This window comes from Drosophila teissieri, chromosome 2R (genome assembly GCF_016746235.2).
Source record: "Drosophila teissieri strain GT53w chromosome 2R, Prin_Dtei_1.1, whole genome shotgun sequence".
Lineage (NCBI taxonomy): Eukaryota > Metazoa > Arthropoda > Insecta > Diptera > Drosophilidae > Drosophila > Drosophila teissieri.
The window spans coordinates 21,350,854-21,369,713 of record NC_053030.1 but is presented as its reverse complement, the minus strand read 5'-3'; the positions used below and the strand labels follow the sequence as shown (position 1 = coordinate 21,369,713).

Genomic DNA, 18,860 nt, shown 5'->3' with positions numbered 1-18,860 from the left:
CACTTACATAAGGACGAGTGGGTGTGTGTATGTGTTGGTGTGTTGCTGTGTTTGCCTGTGTGACAGCCAACAGTGGAAAATCACTTCAGTTAACTAAATCCCCGCAACAACCATGCGCCGACTGCGCCGCAGCAGCGCGACTTCTGCAAGACAGGAGAAAAAGAGAGAGAGAGAGGAAAAGGCAGAGAGAGAGAGAGAGAAACAGAGAGCGGAACATCCGAAAAGGACACTGCCAAAAGCAGCCATTGCAGGGGCGTGGCCTGCGGCCAGAGAGCCAATCGGACGGCGAGATCCTGCGAGCAGAGGCGTCGGCAGCGGCAGAGGCTGCCAGGGACGAGAAGAGGGCGGGGAGGTGGGGAGGTGGAGTGGTGGAAAAGGGGGCGGCTGCGTTAAGCTCATTGCCATATTTTTGCTGTGCTCTCTTTTGAATTTACTTTACTAACAAAACATGACTGTTGGGAGGCAAAAAGGAAATTGTTTTATCAAATGGGTTTCCTTACGCTTTTTTATTATGAAATAAATTTCCAACATCGTTTCGCAGTCGTTGACGTTCCACTCCGCCCCCCACCTCTCACTCACCCCTCAGTGGGTGGCCATTTTCCAGTTTAAACCCCATTTCCCGCCCAGCTCCTTTGAGCATGTGTTTACTCTAGTTTTCCTTTGGAGCTGCCTAAGCCATCCCACTGTCGTTTCATTCCGTTGGGGCATTTAATGGAAATGTTTGCATAGCCATCTCCTCCTTTCCCTGGCTTCAATTTCCTTTTTTTCTCCGCTTTTCCCCCGACAAAGGCATTAAAATGCAAATCTTGATTATGAATTTAAGCTCGGCAGACAAATTAAATTTATTTGCCACTCGAAAGACGAAAATCTTGAAAGTTTTATTTGATTATCGCTTTCGTCTGGTGCAGAAGTTCCAAAGCAATCCCTACAAATGCACAGTCTTTCAAAATGTTGCCTACTTATTGGGGCCATATTATCGAAACTTTATTACAACAAGATATAATTATATTTATATATTTGATAAGCTAAATTAATGTGTAAAAAGCTTACATTTATTAAATATTAACTTTTTATGCTTCTCGTGCATATTTTATTAATGTGTTTATATTACTCAAATAATTACCAAAGCAAGGGAATTAAGTAGAATTCCTATACGTTTTTAAATAATTTTCCTCACAAACTTCGGATATTTGTAGTGCCTATATAGTAGCTCTCGCCCAGGTAAAAGTGTGTGTGACATATGTTATTCAGTTGTAAGTGCAATGAAAGAAAAATATAAAATCGATGGGCATTTCTGGTCAACACTTGGTGGGCTTCTCCCGGCGGAGTGTTGAGTTCAGCACGGGCCAAATCGCACCAACAAATTAATAACTTGATAGGGCCAATAAAGGCACCATTTTTCCCCCAGCCTTCATACTCGCGATGGTAACCCATATAATGGCCGTCTTCAGGGAGCTGGGTGTTCTGTGTATTCTGTGAGTGGTGTCATAACAGACAGTGAAAGTTACTCAATGCAGTGGAGGCACCTCCTCCAAATCGATAGCACTGTGCTGCATAGGTTATATTTCGCATGGGTATTGTCAATACTTAATATCTTTTTTTACAATTTATACTATTTGACGAATGCTTTCACTCAAGCATTTTGAAGAGATCACAACGGAAATCCTTGTGGTTTTTAAGCCATTTCTTAAAATTTATTCTACCTTCATAAAGGATCGTATCAAGTATACTAACCAGATGCATCTTGTTCTCTGTGAGGTATTCCAAGGCAAGCCATGCTGACCAGTGTAATCGATACGAAAATCATACTCAAAATAGAATGGCCACTAAGTCAGTTAGCAAGAATGTTCGCCAGCTAATTGTAAAATCAGTTTAGGCGCACTTTTCAATGGACTCAAATCGGGCGCAGCCAACGCGGAATATTCACAAATAATAATTAAGTGAAAACCAATTATAATAAATATTCGATAATACATTTGAGCCCAGTTCGGTGCGCTTAATGTTCGGTCAGTGAGTCGCGAGTTTTGGCCAGGATTACGGAGCAGTCGATCTCAACCAGCGAGGATGGTTCAGTTCCTGGGCAAACAGGGCACCACGGGTGGTCAGTGTCCAATGACTGGTTTCATGACCAAATGCTAATCAAATTTGCAGCTAATCCCGAAAGAACTTGACCTTCCAGAGGTCGCTCAATAGTCGATGAATCGAATAAAAGAAATATTGAACAAATTTGTCGAGTTTTAAATCTACAGAATAATTTATTAGAATTTTGAATTTCATAAATGAAGTGATAAATATAAAAGTCCAAGTTCAATTCATATTAAATTGAAACAAAGTTCCTTGCATTCAAACATAACAAGGACCCAATAAATATTTATACGTTCTCAATAGTATTTTCAATGTTTTGTCTATTAAATACATAACATAGAAAGTTTTTACGAGCATAAAGTGATTTCTGAAAATATCGGGTAATCCATGTAATATGCAATATGCATAATCCTTTCACAGAGCTCATTCACATGGTGACCCTGGACAAGACGGGCAAAAAGTCCTTCGGCATCTGCATAGTGCGTGGCGAGGTGAAGGACTCGCCCAACACCAAGACCACCGGCATCTTCATCAAGGGCATTGTGCCCGACAGTCCGGCGCATCTGTGTGGTCGCCTGAAGGTTGGCGATCGCATCCTCTCGCTCAACGGAAAGGATGTGCGCAACTCCACCGAACAGGCGGTCATCGATCTCATCAAGGAGGCGGACTTCAAGATCGACCTGGAGATTCAGACCTTCGACAAGAGCGATGAGCAGCAGGCCAAGTCGGATCCGCGGAGCAATGGCTACATGCAGGCCAAGAACAAGTTCAACCAGGAGCAGACCACCAACAACAATGCGGGTGGAGGTCAGGGAATGGGTATGGGAATGGGCCAAGGTCAGGGTCAGGGAATGGCGGGCATGAACCGGCAGCAATCGATGCAGAAGCGGAATACCACATTCACGGCCTCGATGCGCCAGAAGCATAGCAACTACGCCGATGAGGATGACGAGGACACCCGCGACATGACCGGTCGCATTCGCACGGAAGCGGGTTATGAGGTGGGTTAACCCAAGATCGCTACCCAGCGCTCTACTAACTTGTAAGTCCCCTTAGATCGATCGAGCCTCCGCCGGCAACTGCAAGCTGAACAAGCAGGAGAAGGATCGCGACAAGGAGCAGGAAGATGACTTTGGCTACACGATGGGTAAGCATCCAGCAGCCATTTAATCTCAGTCACACAGCACGTGATTGCCATTCCCAGCTAAGATCAACAAGCGGTACAACATGATGAAGGATCTGCGCAGGATCGAGGTCCAGAGGGACGCCAGCAAGCCCCTGGGACTGGCCCTCGCTGGCCACAAGGATCGCCAGAAGATGGCCTGCTTTGTGGCCGGTGTGGATCCCAACGGAGCGTTGGGCAGCGTGGAGATCAAGCCGGGCGACGAGATCGTCGAGGTCAACGGCAATGTGCTTAAGAATCGCTGCCACTTGAACGCCTCCGCCGTGTTCAAGAACGTGGATGGGGATAAGCTCGTGATGATCACCTCGCGTCGCAAGCCCAACGACGAGGGCATGTGCGTGAAGCCCATCAAGAAGTTCCCCACCGCGTCGGATGAGGTATGCGCTGTGCACAGCACCCTCACTGCTCTTCGGATGGATCCTGCGATTAAATGTCCTTCCATTCTCGACAGACTAAGTTCATCTTCGACCAGTTTCCCAAGGCACGCACGGTGCAGGTGCGCAAGGAGGGCTTCCTGGGCATCATGGTCATCTATGGCAAGCACGCTGAGGTGGGCAGTGGCATTTTCATCTCGGATTTGAGGGAGGGATCCAATGCCGAGCTGGCGGGCGTCAAAGTGGGCGACATGCTGTTGGCCGTCAATCAGGATGTAACACTGGAATCCAACTACGATGATGTGAGTCGTAAGAAAGCTAACTAACCCTTAGTTTATAACCATTTCATATCGACGCCAGGCCACTGGACTGCTTAAACGTGCCGAGGGCGTAGTGACCATGATTCTACTGACTCTCAAGAGCGAGGAGGCGGTAAAGGCCGAGAAGGCGGCGGAGGAGAAGAAGAAGGAGGGTAGGTATTGCGTCTAAGCAAGGTGAGAACTGGCATTTTCATCCCGATAACCCACAGAGGCCAAGAAAGAGGAGGAGAAGCCACAGGAACCAGCCACAGCCGAGATCAAGCCGAACAAAAAGATTCTCATCGAGTTGAAGGTGGAAAAGAAGCCGTTGGGCGTCATCGTCTGCGGCGGCAAGAACAACCATGTCACGGTGAGCTATCTGTTGGTGGTGGGCTTCCTGTTATTGCGATTAATACCTTAACCATTTACTGACAGACTGGCTGTGTAATCACCCACGTTTATCCGGAGGGACAAGTGGCTGCCGACAAACGCCTCAAGATCTTTGACCACATTTGCGATATAAATGGCGCGGCAATCCACGTGGGATCCATGACGACACTGAAGGTCCATCAGCTATTCCACACCACGTACGAAAGGACGGTCAACCTCACTGTCTTCCGCGCTGATCCTCCGGAGCTGGAAAAGTTCAACGTTGACCTTATGAAAAAAGCAGGCAAGGAGCTGGGCCTGTCGCTGTCTCCCAACGAAATTGGATGCACCATTGCCGACTTGGTGAGTGCACATATCATTGGCTAGCAGAGGGACTTGTAACGCTGAGTAACAATTTCTTCGGCAGATTCAAGGACAATACCCGGAGATTGACAGCAAACTGCAGCGCGGCGATATTATAACCAAATTTAATGGCGACTCCTTGGAGGGCCTTCCGTTCCAGGTGTGCTACGCCCTGTTCAAGGGAGCCAACGGCAAGGTATCGATGGAGGTGACACGACCCAAGCCCACTCTGCGCACGGAGGCACCCAAGGCCTAGAGACGATCCTCCTCCGACGGTACCGAAGCAGTGCAGCATTCAATAAAAGATCCGACAATTCTAATTCAAAACAATCTGTTTTCCGTTGTGGGTTTATTGAAAAGGAAACTCCTTAGGCTATAGAGCTTGCATTGGATGCGATACGGGGCCACAGATCAGCGCATTCCTTGGCCACGGGTCCAGTGATGGCCGAGCCCTTCATTTCGCCCTTGTTGTTTACTATTACCCCGGCATTGTCCTCAAAGTATATAAACACCCCGTCCCTCCTCCTGAACGGTTTGCGCTGCCGAATAACCACGGCAGGCATGACCTGGAAGCAAAAGAAAACAATAGTTAGCAAAGTGGTTCTCTTAATTATGCGAAAATTATGGGTAAAATTATAAAAAGTGCAGTAAAACTGTTTTATGCACCTTCTGCACTACAATTTCTAATCCTTATCGATAAACACAAAATATTAATAACGTGAGTTTATTGCGATAAGCTATCTTAACCGGCACAAAACATGTGGGGATGAAATTATTCGAAGTGTAAAGAAAAACCTGTTCATAACAGCTAATATAAAATATCATATTACTTCTCAAGGAAATACTTTTGTAATACATCTGTAGTTGGTAAACTGCTTATATGGTCTTTATAGTACAAATGGCAATGGAATACAAATGGCAAATAACATTATTAATTTTAGTAGCTTAACATTTAAAAAGCTAGAAATCTAAACTAACTGCTTTCAAACAAAAACAAGTTGAATTTCATTCAAGAAAGTGCACACAAACAAAGTGGGAAAAAACGTGTTCATTGAGCGCCTAGGCATTATCTGCACATGATCGATTCAGCCGGAGCACTGGGCACCACTGACCACACCACACTCACCTTCTTCCTGAGCTCGGGCTTTCCCTTCTTCACGGTGGCCACGAACATGTCGCCGACGCCAGCGGCGGGCAGACGGTTGAGGCGACCGCGGATTCCGTGGACGGCGATCACGTACAGGTTCTTGGCTCCGGTGTTGTCGGCACAGTTCATGACGGCGCCCACGGGCAAACCGAGGGAGATGCGGAATTTGCCTCCCGCGGTACCTCCACGTCCTGGACGAGACCGAGAAAACAGAGGGTTATTAGTTTTGCACACCACACACTTCGACACTCTCCACACATCCGGCGCGTCACATTTTGCACGCTTTAGCGGCGCGTTTCGATCGGATTATTACCTCTCTTCGACATTTTGCTGCTCGCGGACTGGTTATTCCAAGATTAATCGCTAGTTTGCCAATGAGATGGTTCAGTTATTAGCATAAAGAAAAACGTGGAGATTTTATTCTACTTACTTCGCCGGAAACGAAAACGAAAAGGAGGGAAATTCGGTGTGACCGCCGATCTGTCGTCGAAATATACCGCAAAATATCGAAAAAATAACCTAATTATAAACATGAATGCTCATGCAGTGGGAGAGAACCTTGCTGAAATCCTAGCGGGGACTCCTACCATCGGAGTTTTACACCCAACTCGAACAAGTTGGCAGGACTGGTCAGTCTGACGATGTGTTCACACCAGAAATTCGCAAACGCTTAATCAGCAAGTTTTGTTTCTATAGATTTAACGTGTGCTGTTTTTATTACATTTTCCAAATACACTTGAAAACATGTTTCAAAAATTTTCATTTCGTATAATAGGTTTCTGCATGGTTTGATTAGTTTAAAAACGAAATTTATAAACATTGCCAACTAATTACTTTATTATTTCATATTTTACTTTATGTCTTGTGTACATATTTCATATGATCACATTTGATTCTAAATTCAAATTTTAAAGTGGTCCATGCTTAACCGAGTGCAAAATATAAATGTTAATTAATAATAAACTTACCATTTAGTTCTTATCATTCTGCATTGCATTACACATACGCATATGTACATAAACATGCTAATCGTTAACAGATTGATAACAGAACGTTAACAGTTTATTCAGTTTATTTCATTGTTCAAAGTTCGCTCCCGATTTGATTATTTACAGTTATACTAAAAAAGTTAATTACTTTAATTGCTAAATATTTGTAATTAATACCAATTACTTTTAGGGAATATATTTTTAAATAAATTTAACAAATTTATATTGGTTTTTTATTATCTGCAGTGCCCACTGTACCTGCACTGGGAACTAGTGAAACAGAAGAAGAGGAAGCAGAACATACAGCTGTTTTCGCTATTATCAACTGTTGATTGCAACAAAGAGATGTGAAAAAGCCCGCAGAACATTCCAAGAACTCCGCCCATCAAGATGCATTCCGCCCAGGCGCAGGCTCAGGCCCGCGACAAGATCTTCAAGAACTGGAGGGGCATTAGCGAGGTGACCATCATCAAGGAGGTGGCCACCAAGGGCGAGCACATCGACCTGTGCATGGAGTACTGGGCGCAGAAGAGGAAGATTCCCGTCGCGGAGTACCGCCACTACTTCTACGACGTGGTGCAGGCCTATGTGCAGCGACTGCTCTCCGAACGACTTGTCTGCAAGGCGGAGGACGTCATCCGGAACGTGGACAGGGATGTGAAGTGCTTCTTCTTTCAGTTCGCCTGCGAGTGCCAGGATGAGGAGTTGAGTGAGTTTGTGCTGGATCACCTGCGCAGTCGGGAGCCCCTAATGTACGAGCAGGAAGAGCCAGTACTGGCCTACCACTGGTCCTTGGTCCAGCAACTCCGGGAGTGCGAGGCCCTGGTGGCCAAGCACCGGACACAGCTGCCCCGTGTCCACATAGAAGCCATGATGACATTACCGGAGCCGGCACTGCAGGTGCTCCTCGTAGAACTGTACTTTGCCAATGGCAACGAATCTTTGCTGGGATCTCTCTCCAAGGAAATGGTCTGGCAGCACCTGGTAGACAGTGACCAGCAAGCGAAGCTCCAGCGTTGGTGTCGCCTCCAGGAGGAGGGCTTCGAGTCCCAGGAAACGCTTTGTCCCTTGGAACAGAGCTTCACCGCCTGGAAAATAGATGTCACCATGTACGAGTACGCTCTGGAGGAACTGCAGCAGCCCAGCGAAGTGCTGCGAAACTTCTTTGCCCGCGCGGGATACTTTTTCGAGGACGAGTCCGGCGATATTCCTTCCCTGCTCCGTCGCCTTTGCACCATGGAGTGCTTGGGAAAGCATGCTGACCTCCTCAGCCGTCAACCACTGGCTAAGTACCTGTTGGATCGTGGTCAGTACTCGCTGCTTCTCATGGATTGCGTGCCTGTCGCCTCGCTGGAACAGCTGGCGGGCACTGAAACGCACCAGGAGCCTCTGATTAACCTAATCGTCGACATAAAAACGAATTCATTGACCGAAAACGAGGGATTTGAGTTGGTAAGTAAAAAAAAATCTGTTCATAATTATATTATTATATTAATTACCCGTGAATTAAAATTTATTTCAGATATCCAAGAGCGTTCAAACGTACTTGGAAAAAACTCACGACACAGTCGATTCCTTTGAAGGGCATCCCCTGCTCACCTTCTACGATTTTCTCGGTCAGGAGCCAAGTGTGCGTTCTTTGGAGGGATTCCTGACCTCTACCAACTTGGGTCGGGTTCCCTATCTCAAATCTCTGATTGCTCGTTTCGATCATGGACCGACGAGCAGCAATTTCGGGCTACCCACAGCCCATGATCTCTTCATGAAGTTCAAACACGTTAATTTGCCGCTACTAGCCACTGCTGGACATGGTGAGCTGGTCTGCTTCTCAAACGCGCGCCTTAGTCAGCGATATGCCAGGAAATCTCAACTGAATTACACCCATTACCTGAAGCAACAGCGCAGCGCCTATGCTGTATACTATCTTATCACGGAGCAACTTCAGCTCTACGGTCAGATTACAAAGACGCAGCTGTTCCACGCCTGTGAGACTGTCACCCAGATAGCATTGCAGCACGCTGGCGATGACGAGTTGGTTACCCATTGCGTTGCCTGTTGCGAGATGCTGGGTTTCGATACCCAGCCACTAAGGAGTTTTCTCCTGCTGCAGAGGAAGCTACCGAAGTGCCAAACCGGACAAAGTTACTCCGAACTTCTAGCTGAATGGGATAAGGACTTAGTGGAAAACCTGGAGGCCAGTCCCAGAGAATTTCCTTTGGAACTTTATCAAGCCCTAATGCGTTTAGCTATCAGGGACACTCCTGGAAAACTTCCAGTGGCTTTGCTCCAAAGCTATGCCTCCAAAAATAATTGGTGGCACTTGTTGCTAGTCTTCCAATTCTTTGATCTTCCTTAAGTGAGCTTAAGAAGCTCTTGCCCCACTTCAAGTCATCTCCTATCGGTGTGCATCTTCTGCGAGCGTTGAGCTACGAATCATCTGGAGATCGCCACCACAAAAGAACCCTGCAACGGCCGCCTCGTCGTAGCGGGGAAACACAAACCAACTCCTCTCAGGAGACGATGACCAACTCGTCGCATAGTTCGAATCAGGATACCAGCATGCAGCAGCTTCAAAGGAATACGGATCAATCCCTTTGCACTCTGCTGACACACACAGCTCGGCAGGATATATTTGCTATAATACTATGCAGTACCAATAGTCTTCCAGATGAGCTCATTGCCACCACACCAAAGTTTTTGGAGATGATGGTTGGGAACAGCTCCCAGTGCAGCAGTATAAACCTCTTGAGGCACTGCATTCGCCAGGAACTTCCCATCTTGGCTGTTCTGGCAGCCACTCTCAGCGAGCAAAACCGGGAGTGGTGCTGGTTCGTTTGGCTTTCGGTGGCCAGCGGACAGTGGAGTCTACAGCTCCAGGAGGCATCCAAGGTGCGCGATGAGAACCGATCGGAATGGGTGTGGTCAGTCATTCGAGGAGCTGTGGCTGGTGGACACTTGAATGCCCTTTTACACAGCCTAGAAATCTTTCAGCCGGTGAGTATGGAGCATTATAAAATCATATACTTTGTTTAATAACAGCCTTTTCCTCTTTCAGGACTGCAAGCTAACTCATCTGTACCGCTTTCTTCAACTGACTGCGCACCAAGAAGACTTTAGTGATGCAACAATTGTGGAGCTGCGCCACTTCTTTTTTAGCTGGAGCCAGAATTCAGTTGCGTTGCCTCTGTGTGGGTCTCAGCATAGAAAACAGGTCATGCAGCGCTCCATTGGCCTGCTGCTCATTCAACTGCAGTCGAATTTCGACTGCATTCTGCAGCAGCAGCGCTTCCTTGAGTGCATCTGTCGTTCGGATGTGGGCGACATTTGTGATCTTCTGGACTTCTGCCTTCTACATAAAGTTTTCGGAGTCGCAGCTACCTGGCTGAGGGAACTATCCATTGATCTCGAGCACCTCGTGAGGAGGGACAGCTCCGAGTACAAGCGACTGGTAGATGCCCTGACTGAGGCCCGAGCTTATGACGAAGCCCTTCAACTGGCCACATTGCTACAGTTGCCTTTAACTGACATCGTGTATGGTAAATGGATGGCGGAGCTGGAAGCCGGACAACTAAGACCCCACCAGGAGTACGAAAAGGACATACAACAACACGCTTTGGCTCCCGCCATCCTTGTAAACTTCCTGCTGCAGGCAGCTTCCGCCGTTGGTCAAGTGAGCCTCCGGCGATATGAGCTGCTGCAAAGTACGCTGGGCGTCATCAAAAAGCATCACCTGTTTCCAAACGAATCCTTTGATCGTGATCAGATCGAGTATGACATGGTTTTGTGCTATCTGCAGCTGCCGGAGAACCAGCTCTCTCAGTTATCCATTTACCACTCGGAGTATTTCGAGCAGATCATGCTTCAAGAGCGCTGTGTGCTGTATAAATCCTTTTCGGAACTCAAAGAACTAGCTGGAATCGATGATCTCAGCACAGCTGAAAAGACTCCGCTTACCTCTGAGATGGAAGACCGACTCAATACTCTACTAAACACTCTATTGGACAAGGGTGACATTGTAGAGGCACTGCGTCTTCAAGAGCTCTTTGAATTTCGTCCAAATGACCTTCGATTTATCGTATTTGCAATGGCATTGGCCGAAGGTATGACCAGCATTAGCAATCTGTCAAGCAAGGAACGCCAGCTGCTCGGAGAAATAGAGAAGAGTGCGTTTCCCAAGTTCAATCGGATCACCTTAAACCAAAATGTGATGACGCGTTGGGACAGTGACCTCTCTGACACCTGTTCGGACAGCGTGGCCATGGAGTTTGAAGAGATTCCCTCCAAAGAGAAACAGCAGACACTGGACACCTTGCTGGGCATTGGATCGAAGCTGAAATATGGCGTTGAGCTTGGACGACGCATTGTTCTGGCCTACAGGGCTGCCATGTATTTGGACAAAGATTATCTGGATGTGTTGCGAACCAAGGATGCTGGTATCCTTTTGAAGAGCGCCGCTGCCGAAGATTGCCTACAGCGTCTACTGGTGGTCAGTGATATACAAATATCCACGAGAATGACACCGAAAGAAGTAAGTACTTAATGTTTCTAAAGCACTTTTCTTTTGATTCTCACTTTCACTTCAACAGATTGCCGAATGTTTGGCCCTGGAACTGACCACCTGCATCGTGCGTCCCCGGTTTTATATTCTCCATGTCAGGGAGCAGCCGAGAAATGCTTTACGAAATGCTGATCTCTGGGGCCACAGCATCGATCGGGATTTCCACCTGTTCCTAGAACTGGCTCCCAATTCTACTATGCTGGGTAATTGTTTGCTGGAGTACTGTGATGCCCTAAAGACTTATCGTCGCTACCAGGAGGGCAAGCCCTTTGAGGAGACCGAAGCATTCGAGAATCTTTCGAAAATAATATCGCTCTACGGACTACCCACTCCTTCTCCGACGGGTACAATGTCAGGCATTCCACAGGTTTTGTCACACAAGAAACAAAATCAGATCTACGTGGAGCTGTTGATCAAAGCGCACCTGTGTTTTGTGCACGAGTGCTCCATGGAAGGCATTGTGAGCGTGCTCCAGAAAGCTAAAGCACTTAATACTAAACTAGCCCAGGCCAAATCGTGGTCGCTGATTGTCCGCTTGCTGATTGGAATTGCACGCTACCGCGAGATGTTCTACTGCTTTGATTCCCTAATTGAGAACGAGCAGTTCGAGTCGTTGTTGGGGCAGTTCGATGAGGACCAGAAGGGAGGACTTCGACAGGCGATTCTTAGTTACCTCAGAGAGTATCAACCAAAGAATGGAAAGGAACTGCTGCGCCTGGCGGCGCTGCACTTCCTCATGTACAAAGAGTTGGCGGAAATGTGGACTACGGAGGCCCAGGAGATAGTAACCAAAATTCAAGCCTTCGCCGCGCAGTCCAGTAAACTAAAATGCTCCGCAGAGGTGCAAACACTGTTGCAACAGGCCTTGGAAAATTACACACATGCCACGGAGAACTATTTGTTGGACAACAAACTCCTGCTGGCCCAGCAAAGCGTTTCCCGAGCCGAGCTGATGGCCATGCAACTGGATCTGTGCAACAAAGCTCTCGAAAAACGGCACAGTAATAATGCGAATCATATGTGTGTGAGCGTCCTTGGAGTGCGTTCTCGAGAACAGTTTCGGGAACTAGTCAACGTCCATTTAAGGTAGGTCACTGCTTGGCTTCAAAACTATTTATGAAGTATGTAAAATGTGTTATTTGTTATTATGTTTTCATTGTAGCGTACCACAAGCTCTGATTCTGAGTCGCGCTTATGGTTATGATATTAACTGGAGCGAGGCCATCTTGTCCCAATTCGTTGTGCTTCAGGGAGCCAATTATCTGCAGGAGTATCTGTGTCATCAGCGCATCAATGATGACGTTATCGAGCAGATTGTCAAGGGGTAAGTGCTTATGATACCCTGGCTGATTTCTTTGTATCCTTGCAATGTTCGTAAGTGACAACTTTGGCTGGCCAGCGTTATTTTTCCCTGTTATTAAGCATTATTATTTCAGTTACTTACTGCACATCCAAAGTAATGCCACGAACTCGAAACAGGAGGAGTCGATGATCCAACTGGTGGAACTGATCAAGTCCGTGGTTCTCAAATACAAATTGGCATCCATATTGGGCTTCAAGTCCATTGTGATGTCCTTAATTAACGATTCCTCCGTTTATTATCTTAGAGATACAAATTTCGGTCGTAGCGATTTCCACACAGCAGGAGACACGTGACATATATACCATTGTGATTTTAAACTGTTTTTATACAACAACATTAGCACTGATTACGTTATTACAAATATACATTTACAAATAGCTAAATCTCTCGACCGAAATCGTTTCCTCGGCAGCTGAGGTAGGTGCAGTCTGGGTTTTTGGCGATGCTTCTGTTTCGGTCTCTTTGGATGGGGAATCATTCCAGGACTGGACGGTCATTTCACCAAAGATAAGGTACATCAAGTTGCCGAAAAACAGAATCACCGAAATGCCAAGGAAAACAGTTCGCCATTGCGAGCGATCCGACTGAAATCAAATATAGTAACTATATATTTAGTTAACAGTCCAAGTTCCAACTCTTTACCTCTTTGGTTACGGTCAGCCCAATGAGGATTGGGGATATAACTCCAGCCGCAGACATCAATGTGGTGCTGATGCCAACCAGGAGTCCTGCGAAGTTTGGCGACAAATCCATGTGGTTAAGGGTACTGCCAATGACCTGCCCGGAAATGGCACCTGTTGCTCCGATCAGACAGAACATGGTGCCCACCACATTCTGCTCGCTGACGTAGGATAGGGCCACCAAGGCTACAGCCGGAGTCCATGTGGCAATGGAATTGATGCTCTTCCGTAGGACGGGCAAGGACATGTCAGTATGACGGGTCAAGTACTCGGCCAGGAAAATATATCCGTAGGAGGACATAAGCATGACCACAAAGGGCAGAGCTGAGAGCAGCGCGTTCATTGCAATGCTGAAGTTGAATATGCCGTGGATGAAGCGCGGTATCTGTTGCATTAGCGTGTAGAAGCTGCATGCCTGGCTCATCTTACAAAACGCCAGGACGATGAATGGACGGGAGGTAAGGATCTGAAGCCAGGGCACTGGAGGAGCTGGACCGCGAATCACCTGGTTCTGCTCCAGGGCCAGTTCAATGTGCTTCCGTTCCGCCAGGGAAATGAATTTCGATTCGGATGGACTGTTGGCGCCGTAACGCAGAAAAATAACGCACCACACGATGCCCAGGTATCCTGAAGTTTAAAAAATGAATCGGTAAATATATGTGTCCTATATTATCAAGTATATAAGTAAATAGGCAAACCAAAACCTTACCCAATCAGTTAATACTATAGAGGTAGGTAGGTAAAATGATAAATACAGCTGTAAAAGTGTCAATACGATTTATGGCTACTTCAACGTGTCTTTAGAAGAGTTCCGCCGTTTTTGCTGTTGCCTAGGGCTGTCTGGGAGTAAAGGATTATGTGCATTGAACTCACCTGGCACGTAGAATGTGCTGGGCCACCCAAGTGGCGATGCAGAGAGTACGCCGCTCAAAGCGAATCCCATGATGGTGCCACAATCCAAGCCAGTGGTCATGACACCACCCATGCGATTCGCCTCCTTCTTGGGACACCACTTGGCCAGATGGGTGTACAGGCAGGGCCACATGCCGCCCATGACGAGTCCCTGGACGAACCGCAGCCAGAAGAGCAGCTGCCAGCCGCCCCAGGCCAAGGCGAAGGGCGTGGCAATGCTGAGCAGCGCAGTGAGCAACATGATGGCCAGCAGCAGCACCTTGGCTCCAAAGCGGCTCGAGAGATAGCCACTCATCATGTGGGTGCAGCAGGAGCCCCAGAAGGGACTGCTGAGTATGTACGACTTCTGCGGCTCCGTCAGTCGATATTCCGGATAATTCGGGTTACTGCTATTGGCATTGGTGAAGGCCACAATGGCCACGCTCATGTTGAAACGCTGGGCAATGACCAAGGTGGCGCATGCGAAGAGGAGCAGCACCTGCAGGTGGCGAACGCCCCATTTGGGACCTGCGAAAACGAATGACTTTGGCAGCGAACTTGGCACGGGCATCGAAGTACTAGCTCACCCTTTACCACCAAGTTGAACGATTTAATCGTCATTGCGCAGAGCAACGACCACTGCATTCACCTCCAGTCACCGAACTGCCTGTTCGAAAATTGGCGATGCAGGCTAATAAGCAGCTGTAACCAAACTCTGCTGCGAAACTAGTTTACAAGCCAAATCGTCAAACAGGCTCCTCCGAAACTTGAACTCTTGCCTCGTGCAACGCGCTGGCCACGATGCCACCGAGATCTAGGCACATGTGTTGCATTCTTCAATAAAAGTGATCGGGAAAGGGCGCCATTGAAAGTGAAGCTAAATGAATAGGTATAACCAAGAAAGGTTAACGATTATGAAAAGCGTTTTCAATGCCAGGTTACTGCAAATGATGAATACCATATTTGGAAAAATATATATACCTCTCAATAGGAAGGCTTAGAGAAGAAAACAAATCAAATAACGTAACTTTGGAGTTGAAGCTGCTCATCTCATAAGCGGTAGTCAATCACAATGGTTTATTGGCAGTTTTACGGCCGAATGGGAAGCCAAGCCAGTTAAATTGCTGACCCAGTAATTCACAGCCTCGTGGGAGCAATAGTTGTGTGCAAATACAAACAATAACAATGACGGTTGCGAATCGGTTGCCCTTATCAGAGGCTAAACAAACCGCCGGCAGTCAGCTAGGCACTTTGTATCAATCGCCAGAGCCAATTACAATCACTTGGTTCCGGGCACTAGACTGGCTTTTTTTTATCAAATGGCAAAGCGATCGTTAGCCGATAATTATGGACGAATTAGCAGCTGATAAGATAAGAACAGGAGACCTTACCCAACCCAAGTGGGCTGGTCTCAGACAGGGATTCCACCACTTCGAGTTAGATGACTACCACGTACTACTACTACATACTAGATGACTAGTTTATTACAGGGATTCCACGTAGGATCTCAAGGGTTTGCTGAACTGGCACAACCGAAAAATGCCAGGTGCCAATAGCAAACAGTGGGTTATCTATAATCGTATTGCCAGAAAGCTAGAATAACAATATATATTATAAAAATATATTGTGATAAGATCGCAGTCAGCAGCCAGCAGAGGAATATACGCAGTTTAGATGTACAGATTCAAAAAGAGGCTGGTCTTTTGGAGAGCATACAAACCTTAAGCACACCATGTGTCCCACTCAATTGAGACATGATTCTCAGCCAGCTTTAGCTATATAGTTCAAATAGAGCTCAGTACACAGAACGGAGAAACAAGTCAACAGTTTATTTCTAACAAAAGTATCACAATTTTGATCACACGAGTATTGTACATTCACAAACAGCTGTGGCAAATGGTTTTTTGAACCGCGTCGAGAAAGTGAGGCAGTGCAAAGTACTCAGAATTAGAATTGGACAGCAATTCAATATAAATATGGTACTTATATACATTTATGAGATAAATTAACTGATTAGATTGCGCTGGCCTATCGGGCTCTTCCTTGATTCGAGTGCCGAAATCACAAGCGATTGGTAACAACAATGCGATTCAATTGAAAATAATTTACTTAAGCCTCGTGCTACAATCACGCCTTATAAATAGAATAAATATAAATTACAGCCTACTTATGGTTAATACTGATTAACAAAAGCAATTGTTCTTGGCCAGCGGACACTCGGACACTTCCGCCACAAATCACTCGATGGCTTTGGCCGTATACCGCTCCGGCCAACTGATTTGCTGCTCCAGGACGGGATCGATGGGCGGCGCGACCTCTGCGGCACTGGACTTGGACTTTTGGCAGGCGGACTCCGCGTCCTTGGGCTGCAGGAAGTCATCCGCATCCCAGGGCTGCGCCTTGGCCGTTCCCCAGACGATAAAGACCACATTGCCCACGAAGAAGATGACAGCGGCCAGTCCAAAGACGATCTGCCATTGGCCGCGATTATGCTGCGAAATTGGGAAATATATTTATTATTGTTTTCGATTTGGGATTTTCCGTCATTCTTTTTCGACGCCTGACTCACCTTATCAGCCACGATCTCGCCCGCAATCAGTGGTGTGAGGATGGGTATAACGTTCGCCACCGTATTGCTCAAGCCAATCAATATGCCAGCGTGATTGGGCGACAGATCGATGGAGTTGAGGGAGCTACCGATGGTGGCTCCACTGTTCACGCCCACCGAGACGGTCATCAGCACGATGGCCAGATTCTTGTTCTCCTCGCTGAGGAATCCAATGCCGATCAGGGCGGCGGCCGGAATCCAAAAGGAGAGCGTGTTGAACAGCTTGCGCACGGAGGTCAGCGACAGGATCTTCTTCTTGAGCAGCACATCGGCGGCAATCAGATAGACGTAGGAGAGCAGCCACATGGCCAGGAAGGGCAGCGATGAGAAGACGGCGTTGCTCTGGATCTCCATGTTGAGGACACCGTTCATGTAGGAGGGAATCTCCGCCTGCAGCGTGCTCAATCCGTAGGTCTCTGCGCACCGGGTAACCAGCAGGGCCAGGAAGGGCACAGAGGTCCAGATCGCCTTCCACGGAATGGGTATGGTGCGATCGTGGAAGTCCTCGTTGTGCTCCAGCGAGGATTCGATGTACTTGCACTCGGCCTCGCCAATGAATCGGGACTCAGTGGCATTGTTGGAGGCGAAGATCAGCCAGAGGAAGCACCAGGCGGCGCAGAGGGCTCCGGACACATAGGATATGCCCGGCCAGCCCATTGCGCCCTTGGCAATCATGCCACTTATGAACATGGCCAGCACAGTGCCGCAATCCGTGCCCGTGTAGCTGAAGGCGCAAAGGCGGTTCCTCTCCTCCGGCGGCGACCACATGGCCAGGTGCTCCGTGACGCAGGGAAAGATCACGCCCTGGAACAAGCCCTGCAGAATGCGGATGGCGCAGAACACATGCCATCCGCCCCAGGTGATGCACCACGGGGTCATCAGACTGAAGACGGCAGTGCCACAACTGGCCACAAAGAGGACCACTTTGGCGCCGTAGCGACGGCACAGGAAGCTGCCGGGACACAGGGTCAGGATGTAGCCCCAGTAGAAACTGGAGAGGATGTACGACTTTTGCTTCAACGTCCATTCGTACTCCTGCGAGGTTTTTGGAGGGAAAGTGGCCACGTCAGCTTGTACCTTGTGCAGTTTGGCAATATCACTTGAAGCTTACCGGAAAATTGGGATTCGTGGTGGCTGCATTGGTCATCGCCACAATGGCCACACTCACATTCAGCCGGGCGATGTGCATCACGGTCAGGCCGAGGAAGAGCAGGAACGACTGCAGATGTCGCACTCCGAGACGAGGGCCCTTGCACGGCTTGTGGGTCATGATCGCCAGGTTAGTCCAGTAAGCAACTCCGGTGGGAACACTTTCTGCTCTAGGTCTGCACTGCTAGATTGGCGGAATGGTTCTAAGCCCAGTCGCCCTTGTATTGCCAACATTTATACGACAGCGGAAAGCTTTGAAAGCTTGGGCCGACCCGCTCGGCGATATCATTCACGCACATACCATACTATGTATACTGTATCTCGGACCCGAGGTCCGGGGATTCGCAGGTGAGTCCCCAGAGAGATGGTTCTGCGACAAACAAGACCGACGATCGGAGGCACTTTGACGCAACTCCTCGTTCCAGAAGCCGACTGACGTAGCGGAGCCATTGTACTAGAACGATTCGCTGGCGGGCTGAGAAAGCATATGCATATGTTCCTACGTATTATCGGTAAATATTGATGGATTTACACAAAGTGGTGTGGCTAAAAAAGTACACACTCCCACTACCACTGCCACTGCCATTCCCACCCAACACTCCACTTTGGCCAGAGACGTGTTTATTTGCCCAAAAGATTTATGACACGATTATCAACAGAAGTTTTTGCTCGCCCGGCGTGAAGCGGTAGAAAAAGTAAATCCGATCCAGCAAAAGCTTAAAACGGAAAGCGGAAAGAGGCAACTCTACTCGGCACTAGAGTTAATCGAAAGAGCCGCCATAAATGAATGAGTTTATTTATT

At 47.7% G+C, this 18,860-nt stretch overlaps 5 protein-coding genes across 6 annotated transcripts; 2 read left to right on the top strand and 3 right to left on the bottom strand.

The window, feature by feature from the left end:
* Positions 1 to 2,064: 2,064 nt before the first annotated feature.
* Positions 2,065 to 5,009, top strand: LOC122613020 (inactivation-no-after-potential D protein). 2 transcript variants are annotated; one of them, XM_043786979.1, is made up of 9 exons: positions 2,065 to 2,101; positions 2,506 to 3,086; positions 3,142 to 3,232; positions 3,290 to 3,645; positions 3,720 to 3,944; positions 4,003 to 4,114; positions 4,172 to 4,311; positions 4,377 to 4,673; positions 4,738 to 5,009. In XM_043786979.1, the coding sequence occupies exons 1-9, from the start codon at positions 2,065 to 2,067 to the stop codon at positions 4,927 to 4,929; spliced, it is 2,031 nt and encodes a 676-aa protein (XP_043642914.1). In that variant the 3' UTR covers positions 4,930 to 5,009. The 2 variants fall into 2 exon arrangements, with proteins under 2 accessions (XP_043642914.1, XP_043642913.1); XM_043786978.1 differs by having other exon boundaries at positions 2,470 to 3,086.
* Positions 4,988 to 6,329, bottom strand: LOC122613021 (60S ribosomal protein L23). Its single transcript, XM_043786980.1, has 4 exons — positions 6,251 to 6,329; positions 6,134 to 6,183; positions 5,800 to 6,011; positions 4,988 to 5,239 (listed from the first exon to the last, which is right to left on the bottom strand). The coding sequence occupies exons 2-4, from the start codon at positions 6,144 to 6,146 to the stop codon at positions 5,042 to 5,044; spliced, it is 423 nt and encodes a 140-aa protein (XP_043642915.1). The 5' UTR covers positions 6,147 to 6,183; positions 6,251 to 6,329; the 3' UTR covers positions 4,988 to 5,041.
* Positions 6,330 to 7,117: 788 nt separating this feature from the next.
* Positions 7,118 to 13,113, top strand: LOC122613873 (spatacsin). The gene is given in 7 exon segments (XM_043788288.1): positions 7,118 to 8,261; positions 8,332 to 9,160; positions 9,163 to 9,803; positions 9,865 to 11,337; positions 11,396 to 12,453; positions 12,530 to 12,691; positions 12,804 to 13,113. Coding segments are annotated over 7 exon segments (5,445 nt in total). The 5' UTR covers positions 7,118 to 7,199; the 3' UTR covers positions 13,024 to 13,113.
* Positions 13,077 to 14,931, bottom strand: LOC122613874 (putative inorganic phosphate cotransporter). Its single transcript, XM_043788290.1, has 4 exons — positions 14,889 to 14,931; positions 14,284 to 14,829; positions 13,373 to 14,037; positions 13,077 to 13,314 (listed from the first exon to the last, which is right to left on the bottom strand). Exons 1-4 carry the CDS (start codon positions 14,920 to 14,922, stop codon positions 13,099 to 13,101), a joined length of 1,461 nt encoding a protein of 486 aa, XP_043644225.1. The 5' UTR covers positions 14,923 to 14,931; the 3' UTR covers positions 13,077 to 13,098.
* Positions 14,932 to 16,168: 1,237 nt separating this feature from the next.
* On the bottom strand, positions 16,169 to 18,233 carry LOC122613821 (putative inorganic phosphate cotransporter). The gene is made up of 3 exons (XM_043788211.1): positions 18,021 to 18,233; positions 16,871 to 17,944; positions 16,169 to 16,793 (listed from the first exon to the last, which is right to left on the bottom strand). The coding sequence occupies exons 1-3, from the start codon at positions 18,177 to 18,179 to the stop codon at positions 16,539 to 16,541; spliced, it is 1,488 nt and encodes a 495-aa protein (XP_043644146.1). The 5' UTR covers positions 18,180 to 18,233; the 3' UTR covers positions 16,169 to 16,538.
* Between the last annotated feature and the right edge of the window lie 627 nt (positions 18,234 to 18,860).